Source organism: Mycteria americana, chromosome 2 (genome assembly GCF_035582795.1).
Source record: "Mycteria americana isolate JAX WOST 10 ecotype Jacksonville Zoo and Gardens chromosome 2, USCA_MyAme_1.0, whole genome shotgun sequence".
Taxonomy (NCBI): domain Eukaryota; kingdom Metazoa; phylum Chordata; class Aves; order Ciconiiformes; family Ciconiidae; genus Mycteria; species Mycteria americana.
The window spans coordinates 23388668-23402940 of NC_134366.1; the positions used below are offsets into that span (position 1 = coordinate 23388668).

At 41.9% G+C, this 14273-nt stretch overlaps 1 protein-coding gene across 4 annotated transcripts in view; it reads left to right on the forward strand.

Moving 5' to 3' along the window:
• Positions 1–14273, forward strand: part of TRDMT1 (tRNA aspartic acid methyltransferase 1) — a 39792-nt gene continuing 25519 nt past the window's right edge. The window contains exon 1 of one of the 4 annotated variants that reach the window (XM_075492709.1): positions 1–292. Coding sequence is in view for 1 of the 4 variants with exons in the window: in XM_075492707.1 (XP_075348822.1) it covers positions 10069–10132 (64 nt within the window). In the remaining 3 variants the exon portion in view is untranslated. Of the gene's footprint in view, positions 293–9973; positions 10133–14273 lie in introns of those variants that run through there. The other 3 variants (XM_075492708.1, XR_012774149.1, XM_075492707.1) reach the window with 3 other exon arrangements.

The following is a 14273-nucleotide window of genomic DNA, read 5'->3' on the forward strand; positions in this document are numbered from 1 at the left end:
GCTGTGGTCTGAAAAGATTAAGACTACTATGGTTTTGAAAACAGAAAGGTTCCTGTTTCCAGAAAACGGATTCTGGCTGTAAATCTTCAGCTGGGGTGGGTCCCTCCCTTTAGCTGGGAGCTAAGTGCAATGAAGAGCCCCCAAGAAAGGCCGGTGCGTCCAGGGAAGACCTGATTTTTCTGAACCCAGAGAATACGTCTCCCTGCACACTGCCTGGGAGAAGCTGATTTGTGGTTTTGAATACCACTGAGCTGCAGAACATCTAAATGTCCAGGCATTGAAGTCTCCCCTTGTGAGTAACTTCCTTGACTAATTATGGTCTTAAGAAAGAAATTGGCAAATTCTTTTATGAAATTTATTTTTAAAGTTATGTTGCCTACAGTTGTTGCCAGTGTTGCAAAGAATATCAAACTGGTGTGACTAGCTGCTGCTTTTTTCAAGGAAATGACTAGGCTCTATACTAAAAACTAACCAACTCTCTCTGCAATATTATGCTTTAATGTAAAATGAACTATATGAAACTGGCAGGGGTTTCATCACTAGGGAAGTGTTTTGAACATGACTCATGCCACCCAGTTGCATGACTTACATTTCCAAAAATTATTGTTGTCGTGCATAAAGTTCCCCTCTGCTATGGTTTCCAATTGCCAGAATAGGATGTTTTCTGCATCAAAATAGGACATTTCTGTACCAAATCGGGTACTCATTTTCAAAGCCAGTACAGCCCTCTGCCACGAGTCCCATGGTTGTCTCAAACACCATGCACAGTTCTAGCAACACAGAGAAGGGAAAGAGAACTTTTTCAGCTCTGTCATAGGTATAGCAATTTATTTAATCCATCACTTAAACAAAAAAAAGGATGACAGCCAGTATACTCTATCTGTCTCACTTCACTTAATAGCAATAGCACTGGCTGCTGAATGTCAGCAATATTTAGCTATGACTGGGACATAAAGGACAAGGTTTTCCAAACTGACAAGAGGTTTGGCATGCTTTGAGGCTCAACCGGAAACTCTTTAAGCAGAACTAATTTCCAGAATACACAAAGTCCCTCAGTCTTGATTTGCCCAAAACCAGATAATTTGAAATTTTAGCTATCTGCTCTCCTTGCTTCATGAAGTTTGTATTTTGCCAAAGACCAACAAACTGTTCAAGGATCATGATAGGCACTTTATAAAGACCATTTAACTTAAATATCAGATAAAAGATTTTAATTTATAGTCAGCTGAAGCTTTCAGTAGAATCTATGTAAAATGTTGATATAATGTGTGGGGCTTCTTTCTGTCCTTTGCCATGTTGCTGACTTCGCTATCTTGACCTTGCTATCAAGAACAGTGCTCAGTTGCTACCCCTGTAGTAAGCTGTTGGCACAGGTAGAAGTCAACAGCGTGGATGAACATTCATTTGTTACATTACAATGGGAAGCCATAATATTAATGTCTGGGATCCCTGTTTTAAATTTTGAGATTGCAAACCTTTTCAAAGATGAGTCATCCATCCATCCATTCTCTCTTTTGGAAAAAGCTGAAAGAAGTGATTCTAGTATGCCATTAATGAACCCTGTCAGTTAGACATTTACTACTTCTTTTTGGCCAAGCTTTTTCAAAGCAAACTGCTTAAAGAGCTCCTCTAGCCAAAAAACAATTAAATCTGAGGAGTGATTTTATTCTTCTCTCTCCCCCAGTTTCATCACTTACACAAAGCATAAATAGTATAATGTTTTCTTGCCATTATATACCAGGAAATGATGATGTTCTTTCTGAGGAAGAGGCAGGACACAGCAATGGAATTGTTAATTGCATGCAGCAATTGTTCCGTTCTTCCTTTGAGATGCCCAGGACAAGCAGGACAGTACTAGATCCTCGAGGGCCAAGTTTTTAGTGGATTCCTCAGTCCAAGTTCTTGTGCCAAATCCTTGGTTCCAATGAGACTCATAAACTGAGCATACATTGTGTTAGCCGTTCTGGGATTAGTTGGCTCCTTACGAAAGGAAGTGGCAGTGGTGCACACACCCCAAAGCTGAGAAGACTGAGTTTCTAAGAAGACAAGCTGTTTTTACACACCAGCTCTATGCCTAATTTTCAAGCGTGAATATACTCTGTCCAGTTGGGATTGAGGAGGGAAGATGATCCAGATTTAAGCTGACAGTATGCATAAAATATGTTGGGCTACAGGGAACGGGGTGGAAAATGTACTAAATATGTGTAGAGCAGATGGTGCATATGGCTGGAGAAGGAAGAGAGCAAATATCTGGAAGAGTGGAGGAGTCTGTATTTTTTCAGGTGGAAAGGCGTTCTGCTTCCCATTACAAAGACAAATTCACTATCTACCTGAAATTTTCCTTGAGAATTTGGTCTTGCATAGGGTCATTGGGTGGGAGAGAGCTTGTGTAGGATGACAGGAGGAAGGACCTAGCAACTATTTAGGACCTTTGCAGATGCTTTAGTTTTGCTGACTCTTGGACTTTTGCCAATGTTCGTGGCTGTTATTTGACATGGATCGGGTATTTCCCATAAACTCCATGACATGGAAGTTACCAAGCCTACCATGTAAGTCTGAAGCACAGCAGGATGAAACAAAATGCAGGTCAGATGTCAGGATCTTTCAAAGACAGAGGAATGGTTTACCCTGAATATGGTAATAATGCCACTGTCCTGCAGTTGTATTTTGAAAATAATCAACTTCTGTGGTATCAAGAGGAATCTTGAGATATATCCTGCAGATGAAGGACACAATACTATTGTACTACAATATACGTGATGCCTGGACTGGTAATGATGATGGGAAGTATGCACAGTGTAAGTTAATTAATTACTTGAGTTTAATTCTGTTAGTTTTTGAACAACTGTGTCGTATACCATAGGAGATGAGTGCTACATCTGACTTGGCACTGTAACTGCAATGAAGTCATCCTCAGGGACTTCATCTGACATGCAGGGTTCCCTACAGACAATTCCAACAACTTCCCATTGTATTTCTCTTACGAATTATGTGAAACATGTTTGCTGGAGTCTTAAATCAGCCCAACTCCCTACAGCTGAATATTGACACTGCCAATCCATACTGGCATATGTCTTGCGCAAGAAGATTTCTCTTCTTCACAAAGAACTACTTTAGGCTTTCTTGACCCATTTAGGTTAGGCTTATTGAGGCTTCTCTCTCCAGACTGTCTCAGCAAAAATAACTTTTTAAATTCATAGCCCTTTTTCTAAAAAAGGTTTGTTTCAACTTTAGGAAAACCCAAAGCTTTTTGTTCTTATTTGAGGCAATACTTAATTTGGGGAAAAGACCCCAAAAGACTTAGCAGCCAAAAATGACACTTTTATATTTTAGCTGCGATTTTTTGCAGAATAACTTTTCAATTTATCCTTCATTTCAGTTTATCCTTACAAAATCTCATGACTTCTTCAAATCTGTCCTTTTCTATAGACTATTTTCCAAGAGACTTTCTGGTAGAAAAGAGCTAAGTCCCAGCCACTAAGCTTTAGTATATTGGTATGCTTGACAGGCATTTGTAGACATGCAAAGTGAGAAAGAGAGTATTTACAGTGCAATCACTTCTGTAATTGCAGTTCATAAGTGGTATCAAATAGCTTTAAATTAGCTTTACAGTAACTCATTTGCAAAGTGCCAGCAATATAGCCAGGGTGGACGACACCCCTGTGCTGCCTAGGCACCAAACGCCCAGCTTTGTGGGCAGATTTTATGGTACTTACTGTGTGCAATTGTGGTTTATCTAATTTCAAGATAGCTCAGCAAATCCACAGTTACAGCTCTGCTCTGGCTGCATTAAAGATTTTCTTTCTCTCTGGAGAAAACACCCTACTACTGAAATCCTACCACCATGGTGACCAGCATAAGAAATCTCATTTCCTGTGCTAACTAGAGTCTTAGTCAAAGATTAAACTCATCACATGGGACTGAATGAAAAAACAAAGTTTGGGCAGGGGCTGAATTCCTTAAACGACAAGTCTGTGGTATACAAAAGCTTTAGGTGATACTAGATGGCCTTGTGAGCAAAAGGCATGACCAACACCAACATACAGCTACAAGTTGTTCTCAGTTTGCACACTATAATGTGCAAATCATATGGGGATGCTGGAGATGAAAGTTCCTGCCTTAAGCAAAAAGGTAAGAGGCACATTCAGGCTCACCATCTGCACTCTTTTTCTTGTCTTTCCCTCATCCCCCCTCCCCCTGAGAGAGCAGCAGGCACCATGCCGTTTCCTCCTGCCCCTGCAAGTGAGCTGGGATCTCCCATGCCATTACCTCATGCTGCCGGAGCGGCTTGAACTGATCCCCCTTTAACACTGCCTGGCTCCGTGCCTGCTGTCACCCGTTTCCTGTGACCCTTCAAGGGTCTGATTCAAAACACATTCATTGCAGCAGCAATCTTTTGGCTGACTGTGGCGGGCCTTACAGAACTTGGAATCTGTTTTGTTCAGTCCAGCAAAGGTTTTTTTTTTGGTTACTAGCCTTTTTTTATCCTTTATTTTTTTGGTCAAGCACTGGAATGTGTAAGTACAACAAGAAAGTCAATAACATTATCTAAACATATGCCTCTCATCCAGCCAGGGTGACCACTGCAGGCCAAACATAACAAGCAGGCCAGATTTATTTAGATTTGAATTTATTTAAACCAGAAAAGTAAAGATTTATTAGAGAAGCAATGTCTTTTTATTCTTTATTCCCTACAGAGTATATGCATAGCTCCAGAACTTGAAAATAAAATCCTGAAATGGAGAGATTAATATATTTGAAAAGAGAAAGGTTAAAAATGTTTGTGTCTGATAACTCTTCCAAATAATTTCAGCTACATAAATTTCCCCTGTATAGAGTTCTTAGAAATGCGTCAGGAGAGGCTAACAAACCTGGTTTGATGTGGGTTTCATTTCTAGTCTTGCAGATGCGTGGCATTATAAATGAAAATTGTAAGCTTCATTAGCCATACTGGCACGGCCCAGCAGGCTTCTCAGAAACACCACGTCTGTGGCTGAGAGTTACCTTTACTGAGCATCACTTCAGAGGAAACTAAGTCTGATAAATTCCCTCCTGAAACATTACATCCAGTACAGATCGATTTTGATAAACTGCAAAAGGTTTTCAATTTTATTAGTAACCTACTGGGCCAATGGTTATGGAAACAATAATTTATGCTAGACACTCTCAGTGATTTTTTTCAATTCAGTGATTGTATTGCAAGGGTGTGACATGCCTCACATTCTTTCCTAGCCACAGTGATTTCTGACCCAGAACGTGAGCTTCCCTTCTAGACAGCTGAGATGTTTGTATACTCTTCCTGATCCTCATTTAGGTATTTAGTAGGTTATACTGGATGTTCAGACAGAAGAAGCGTTGTTTGTTGTTCAGCCATCAACATTAATATTTGCCTGTATTGAAGTTTTGTCTGATCACTGTGAATGCACTTTTAAACATTTGGTGTTTCAGCAGAAAGAGATTTTTCTTGCTCTCTCTCCATTTTTTGAATATAGAGGAAATGCTCACAAACGCATCACAGCAACAGGTCTACGAGCTTCCATTATGTAGCCTTACATTGAGGGGTTACATTCAAAGGAAGCTTGAAGCAATTTATCCTGCTGCAGTATTGTGGCATCAATAAAGCCCTGTGACATGCTGCAGACTGGCAACCTTCTGCTCACAGCCGGCTGCAGGCAGAGGCCTTGCTGGCCTGGTAGTCTCTGCTCTGCTGCAGATGGGAGGGCAGGGAGAAGAGTTATGTGTACCTGCAGAAGGCTTGAGATGCCTATAAAATGTTTTGTGCATGTTTGTTGTGTGCATTTGTTGCTGGTGTGAATTATAGAAACACAACAGTAAAAATCTTTTTTTCTCACTGTGAGGACAAGAGTACATGGTCCAGTCACAGTTTGTAATTTTAGCTTTCAGCTGCCAAGCACAACGCAGAATCTTAAGGCAGTGGTTTTTGCATGTTTCTGTGATGTTGTTTGGCAGCATTGACAACTGTAACATTTTTAACAATTCTAAAGCATTGTAAGAAGAGAAAATACTGCAGTGCTTTCATTTGCGTGTTCCTCTTACCACATGTAGTTGTTTCACTGGATGTGTTTATTGGTTACCAGGGCAACAGTTTCAGATTGAGCATGATTACCTGTATCATACCACTCATCAGAGATGTGGGCAAACTTTGGAAACTTCTACATTGAGGAAATGCTGCTAGTTGCTAGGAGGCAGGAGTTTTCAAAAGCTGTCTCAATGAAAATGCTGATATCACATGCTTATGTCAACGGCTTTAAAAATGTCATTAAATAATCAGTTTGCTTAAAATATATTTTACCATAAATACATTAGAGTCAAGAAAATAGCTGCTTCATCAATGCATTATCATAGTTCTATAGATGTGCTCATTTAGAATAAACTAACATCTTTTTAGAAAAGCCTATCAATTGTTATTTAAAGACAGCTATATTGTTGAGCCATAACTGATATATGAAACAGCCCATACCCATGTCTTAAAAAATGTTAAGAGTCCATTGGACTTCAACTCTGTTATTAATCTCCTCTGTTACTCAAATGAAATGTTCATTGAGATTTACAGGAATCCTATCCATCCTATATGCATGGAGTGGAGAAGGAAGGAGCTGTCACAATACCCAAATTTCAGTAAGTCAAAGAATCACAGAATCACAGAATCACAGAATCATATAGGTTGGAAAAGACCTTTAAGATCATCGAGTCCAACCATAAACTTAACACTGCCAAAACCACCACTACACCATGTCTCTAAGCACCTCATCCAAATGTACTTTAAATACCTCCAGGGATGGCGACTCAACCACTTCCCTGGGCAGCCTGTTCCAATGCTTGATAACCCTCTCGGTGAAGAAAAATTTCCTAATATCCAGTCTAAACCTCCCCTGGCGCAACTTGAGGCCATTTCCTCTTGTCCTATCACTTGTTACTTGGGAGAAGAGACCGACCCCTACCTCTCTACAACCTCCTTTCAGGTAGTTGAAGAGAGCGATAAGGTCTCCCCTCAGCCTCCTTTTCTCCAGGCTAAACAGTCCCAGCTCCCTCAGCCGCTCCTCATCAGACTTCTGCTCCAGACCCTTCACCAGCTTCGTTGCCCTTCTCTGCACACGCTCCAGTACCTCAATATCCCTCTTGTAGTGAGGGGCCCAAAACTGAACACAGTATTCGAGGTGCGGCCTCACCAGTGCTGAGTACAGGGGCACAATCACTTCCCTAGTCCTGCTGGCCACGCTATTTTTGATACAAGCCAGGATGCCAAGAGATCCAGTTGGGAAATTTTGCAGACATGTGGCTGCTTTGGGGTCACAAGATCAAGAGTGAGCAACTGTTTAGCCTGCCCCATGGCAGTGGCAGCATGTGTTAGCAAGATTTTCTGAGTGAAGTATGAACTATCACTTTCACAGGGCTCATCCTGCCTGTGGAATCATTCAGCTTTTTTGTAAGAAGAAAGGTATAAGTGGCTACAGATGTTGGCACTTCTTGGCCATTGCCCCAATCTCTGAAATAAGCAGCATGCCTTAAATACTATTATGTAAGATCTGATCCAAAACCTATGGTTATTATTATGCTGACTTTACATTTATAAAGGGAAGAGCACTAAAAGTAACTGTTTCCAGATTCCCTGTTTTCATTTTGGTCCTTTTTGCAGCTGTCAATTAATAATGAGAACCAGGTTAGGGCAGACACAGTTATACAGAATTATAAAACTGACTACTGGCAGTTGTTTAAAAATGAGCACTAGGGAAATTTTGGTGTTTCCATTCTTTGCAAGAAGCCACCAAGAAAATCCCAACCTAGTTTATGAATTTCTTTGTTGCCAGAGCAGAGGCGTGTTGCTCAGATTCTCCAGTTTACTATACAGAGGATACCTGGTGGAGGAGGTAGGTGGAGGATTTCCCCTGAGCAGGGAATGTTCTACTGCCACCAGTAAAGCAAAGACATCTCTGCTGCTTTCTCCACCAGACTCCACCTCTCCCATGTGTGAATGGCAAGAATACCTTGGAGTCAGGGAAAGGAGAGGGAAAAACAGGGCTCAGCTATGTCTCCCTTTCTGATATAAGGAAGTATTGCTCCTCTGTAGCTTTAATTGCTCCCAGTACTGGGCAGCTCCAAATAAATTAACTGCTCCCAGCTGCCTACAGCTCCCACTCATCACAGTATCTAGCACTGCTGTGATGTATAGATTGCTGAAATAGTAATACAAGGAGCTCAAACTCATTCATCAGCTTTACTAATTTCAGTAGTCTAAAAGCTGCCTTCTTCTTTACTTTCACCTTGCATCTGTATTTTGAAGGGCTCCTACTGAAGTGTATCTTCTTAGCTGATAACAACCTTGCTCTTTGTAGCCACCTTCATCACCTTGAACTCTCTTCTTCGGAATCTTCACCATCTTTGTCCCATGACTGTTTTCTCCAGCACATCCAGCCAGCACATTCCCGGTTTTGTTATGCCATGGGATTCACCCACCTTTCTCACTTCTCTGTCAGCCATCTGTGCGGGCAACCTGTCTCACTGATGGCTGCAATGCATGTTGCTCTCCTCTGGTACCTCGGCTGCTGCACTTCCTTTCAGAAATTCTAGAAGTAGACCTTGGACTTCTTGTTTTAGTCACCTGCTTACTTCCATGGCTGACAAATAAAGCAGCAGCCCCAGACTCTGATGATGAAGATCCACAGGTGAATGACAGAACTGTTTCGAAAAAGCTGGCAAAGACCAATATTCTTACTTTGAAATTTTGTTTCTAATTCCACTGTTTTCTGCAGCTGCTGCGTCCCATATTCTGGCGAATTGCGTTGAAGGGCAGCAGATTTCTCTCTTTTGCTCTCCAGTTTCAGCGAAAAATTCTTCCTCCACTGAAAGGCAAGTGGTAGGAGCTACTATGACAGGCTGTATGAGGCTGCTTCTAAGGAAAAATAAATATTCCTCAAATCCACCTTATTTTTGACAGCTTTCTAAGAGGCTACACAAAAAATATGGTTAACTCAAAAAATTATTAGAGAAACATGTTCAGGGTTGTTTTGGTGGGTTTTTTTTAGTGTTTCATCTTCACTTTACAATCTAAATCTGCAAACTGAGGCATAGGTGAGTGTCTACTCATATGTGGTGGGTAACCCACATAATAGTGTGCAAGATATTTACTCTGGTTGTTATATATATATGTAAATGCATCTGTCTAAGATTTGTTTTAAAAACAAACTACTTTTCGTAGGCAACGATGTCTTTGAGTCGCCTCTTCCTTTCCAATTTAGCAAAAGCAATTTCATAGTGTTGGGGCAGATTAGAACAGTTTCATCAGTTATTTCCTTCCTTCCTGTTCCAGCAGCGGTGCAGACTTTGAAATGACTTCTCAAAAACATCACTGCACACTGAAATCACAAAACGCTTAAGCCCATAAAACTGTCGAGCGCCATTCGCAACAGCTGCCATGCTGGACAGCAGGCCAGCATGCACAGCCCCGCATGGGGATAAGCCCCTTTTGCTGCCCTGCGTCCCCCTTCTCTGTGACCTGGCCGGGCACAAGCCACCCGAATTCATTTGAGACTCCAGCCTGCCCTTCCCTGCTGCCCTGACGCTAATGTCCGGGCTTGGCCCTCACCTCCCCGTGGGCGCTGGACAGCCTGTGGTGGTGCAGGGCCTGAGGAAGGGCAAGGGGGTTGGGGATTTCACCCCTGCCCCTGTGAGGAGCCCTCGGCCAGGAGACATTGAGCCCGAAGGGATTCATAGCAGGGAGCAGGGCCTTCTCCTGATCCCCCACTCCCAGGAGGGCACAGATGGTAGAGCTGCCGGCCAGTATCAGCCCCACGGCCACGTCAGGGGGCAGCAGGGCAGCTAAGCCAGGGCAGTCATCCTCCGGGCCTAAGCCCACTTTGGGGTTTAACGAGCAATTAGCGATGCCAAATTAAGCCGCTGCTCGGGGGCTGCGCAGCGGCTGGCAGGCAGCTGCCGGCCCTGAGGAGGACGGAGGAGGGCGGGCACATGGGAACGAAAGAGCGGCGGAACGGGCGGGCGGTGCTCGGGGAGGCCGCCGGGAGGGCCGGGCCGCGCGCCGGCTGCCGGAGAATGGCGCCGCTGCGGGTGCTGGAGCTCTACAGTGGCATCGGGGGGATGCACCAGGCCCTGAAAGGTACCGGCGAGCGGCCGTGCCAGCGCGTCCCTCGGTGCTCGCTGCCGCCGCAGCCTCGCTGTGCGACCCCCCGCCCGCCTCCACCTCCGAGGGCGCCATCTTGTCGATGGGACCCCGACCCCCGAGCGGAGGCTGTGGAGGGCGCCATCTTCTCGACGGGGCGGGCTAAGATGGCCTCTCTCCTCCCGTAGCCCCTTCCCCAGTCCGACATGTCGCTTCCCCCCTTTCTTCCACACAAGCACCGTGTGGAAGGAAGCAGGGGGGTGGGAGGCCAGCCTAGTCCCCTCATTCCAAGCCCCGGAGGCGCAACCTCCCCCTCTGCAGGGGCAGGAAAGTGACCTTATGGTAGTGAGGTTGGTGCTGTCTCACAGGCCTGCTGTCAGGGGCTGCATGGGTGCGAGTTGTAAGGGGGATTCGTAACTGGGTTTTGGCTGGTGATGTGTTTGCATTAGGGGTCTATGGCTGTAAACTGAGCAGTGCCCGAAAGCATTTGTGGTCTCCTGGGTGGCACCAAGTACTCAGGAGCACATTGGGATGGAAATTGGGGATCCATGATCCTTTTTCGGCCCAGGCAGCTGCTCCTGGGAAGGCTGTGATTTTGTGTTCATTAATCCATGCTCCATCTTTTACTGGCACACCCCTGCCAGTGGGATTCGGATCGTGGAGACGCACAGGGTAATCAAATTAGCCAGGGTATCCCATAGGCATGCACATGGACTTGGTTTTCATGGTGTGTAGTTAGGTGAGCCTGACAGTATGAGCCTGACTATATGAGGTTGGTATAACATTTTATAAATATGAAAACTGAATATGGAATTTGGACTCGTATAGAGAGTTCATGCTAGACCGTGTGCCCAGGTGAGTTTTTGATCTGGTACAAGGAACCCTGGAGCTCCGTTTGCTGAATTGTTAAAGCATAGCCTAGGTGACCTTCAGTAAGTCTTGTAGGCTCTCTGTGACTTGGCCTTCCCAAATAAAAAATTGAGCCAGGGCTATTGATTTCCTTTGTAAAGTACCCTGGGCCTTGTTACTTCGAAGTCCAGGTTGCAACACACATCTGTATAATTTACGAGAATCACCCGAATAATTTGATTGTAACTACGATCCTTCAAATACTTCGGCCTTCACAAGCATTAGTAGCTTTTCTGTTATACTGTACAACAGAGAGCATTGTCATAAAAACATCAGGTGAAAACTCACCTTATCTTGTTATTTTTCAGGGGAGCTGTGTGATATTAAAAGGCTATGCTTACAGAGTAGAATCTGTTTAGCATCATTTATTTACTTAAAACATACAATTGGCATTTTTCCTGCTATCTAATTTTTGCTTGAATGTGTATATATGTTTTATATATTTATAGTATATAAAAACACATAACATAACAAAATAGGTGCCTACATTGTTATTGTAAATAATCCTAACCACCTGTTGTAAGGATGAGTTTTCCTTGTTTCCAGAGACATTCTTAGAATATTAAGAGAAAAATATATCTTTGTATGGAACTGCAGATTTTGGAGTTTTTGTGGAATGAAAAGAGGGTGTTATACATGGTATACAGTGTATATAGCTGTAATGGTAACACTCTGCTTTTCTAGTACTCTTGTTTCTGAAGTGATGGGGGACTATCTACGTGTTATAGACAATTTCCATATCTCCACAGAAAGTGGACTGTTTCCTGAAACTTAGCCTACACCATAGTCCTTCACTCAGCTGTTTGTCATGTGTCAGTGTATGCATGTAACAAATCTTTACTGAACATTATCTAGCTATGTTCTTAACATAATAACAGATGTCTTGTGGATGTTCAGTAATGTGCTGCAATAGTTAATAAACTGAAATGCCAGATGTGATATCTTGTGGATGGCCACCTAAGAAAGCATCATTTACAACACAAATACTGAAAAGGATGGTAATATTGAGAATGCAGCCTTAGAAGATTATCAGAATACTGTCAACTTGTATCCAAAAGATACACTGATTGAGTGATGCCCCAGTTGATAGTTACTGTGCATATGAAGGCTTGAGATCATATATCACCTTTATGTATTGTGTAGTTTGGAGGGTGAAGGAATTAACCAAAACCCTTGTTTTATTTCCTGAAAGGGTAACTTTATTTCCAAGCTTACTGTTTCTGAACTTGCTGAACACAACTGCATCAGTGCCAGTGCACGTTGTAATTTCTGTTCTTCTGGGCTTACATTTGACTGAAGAAATTACAATAAGTATGAATAGTGAGACTGAGATTCTTTTGTAGTGGTACCAGCCAAAGCAGATGAAGGGACTGTGTACAAGAGGAAACTTAAATTAATATTTATGTAAATGACCCTAGAAAGTACTCAATGGTTAAATACCAACTGAAATTTGCAAAGTGGATAGATGCAATGCTATTTGCATTACAGTTGGTATAACTTTTTTTCAAATCTGGGTGCTTATTTTGGGGAAGCATTTGAGAACTCAGCCCATAGGCATTGTGTTGTCTTGGAAAAAGTCCAAACGGTACACTTCTTGATGAAAATCTTGTTTTGAGTGTTGTTTAATAGGCAATTTGAATAAAAAAGGTTCTATGCAATTTGCACTGAATTAGGTATTTAATGACAGGTCATTATATAAAACTGGTTTTGATGAATTATATCACAGTCAGGAATACTGATATAGTCAGGCATTTTGATCCTTTCTGCTGTTTTCTCGTTTTAAATCTCTTGAACATCTGGATTCAGTTTTCTTACACAGTTTGTAAAGGAGCAAAGTCAAGTCAAGGGGGATTTAAGTGTTTGCTTTTAGGTGGAAATCAAACAGAAAAAAGTGAATGTTCCTCTGTAAGTACTTTAATAATAGGGTTTCTTACATGTTTTAGGCCTATAAGTGTACATTAAACCATGCTATTTGAAAATGTCTCTGATACAATTTTTTGGATATCATTTAGCAAATGGCAGATTGTTTGGCATCTTCCATTTAAATCAAGTATGGAAATACTGGAAGGTTTTTCTTTGGTATAAATATGAAGCTTGAAAGAAAGCCCTCCATTTCGCCAGTGCTTTCATAAACCAGATGCATGGGAGATGAAGATTATGTATAATACTTTATTTTCTTGGTATGGTTTCTAGTGAATCTATACAGCCAAGAAAAATAATGGGAACATGTAGAAGAGAGGGAGAGCATGGAATACTTCAGTGGCAGTGCTCCAGGAAAGCTAGTTGTTCTACAAAAGGGATTCTGCAGCTCTGGCAGGTTGTGGCTCAGTGTTGGTTCCTGGCCGTGTTATGTAGCCAGTTTTGTGGCCAGTTATGTTTAGCAGAGCTGGTCCAACTTTCTACTTTTCTGTGAAATTGCCAGTGTTTTCAATGGGCAAATAAGTATTTTCCAGGAAATCTGATACTGCCTTTTCTACCTTGAAGCCCTTTTCGGCTGTGATCTTTCATAAACTTAGTTTTAGGATAGCATATACTTGAACTTGCAGGATGAGGATGTTCATTGTTTTGGCAGCTGTCATTAAAGTAGAATGCATTTGGCACCAGGTAGTATGCAGTTGGTTTTGAGATTGTCCTCACCTACTGTAAGAAATAATTGAATTTTAATAATAATTGAATTTTAAACTTCCATGAATGGAAGTTTATACTCTCTTACAAGTGTTTCTCTATTAATAGTGCATAGAAGTTATTAATACATAGTTACATAGTTAAATCAGGTTCTTTTTGACAGCAAAAAGAAGGCTGTTCCTGAATTTAGATTTCAGTCCAAAACTGAAAAAGAAAAATCTTGGGGATTGTCTAGCTCTGTGTTGATACTTCAGCTGTAGATAATTCAGCATATGCAGAATTTCTAGTTTCAGATTTTGAATGCTTTATAATAGTATTTTAAGTTTAACAGCAAAGACATGCAAAAAGATGTAATTTAGAAAGTTGAGCTTGATTAAGGTCAGAAGTCATAAAGTCTGTTCATATTCACACTCTTGAAAGGTTGAGGCAGCTAAGAGATGGGAGTGCATTTCTTCCTTGTTCCCACCTTGTGCTCCAAACTTTGCAAGATTTATAAAGGTTGATGTTTTTAGATCATATATGTCTAAACCTACGATATTTTTTATATATATGTGTGTGTGTGTGAATGTATTCTTTATATATAAAGTGCAGAGTTTCTGCAATG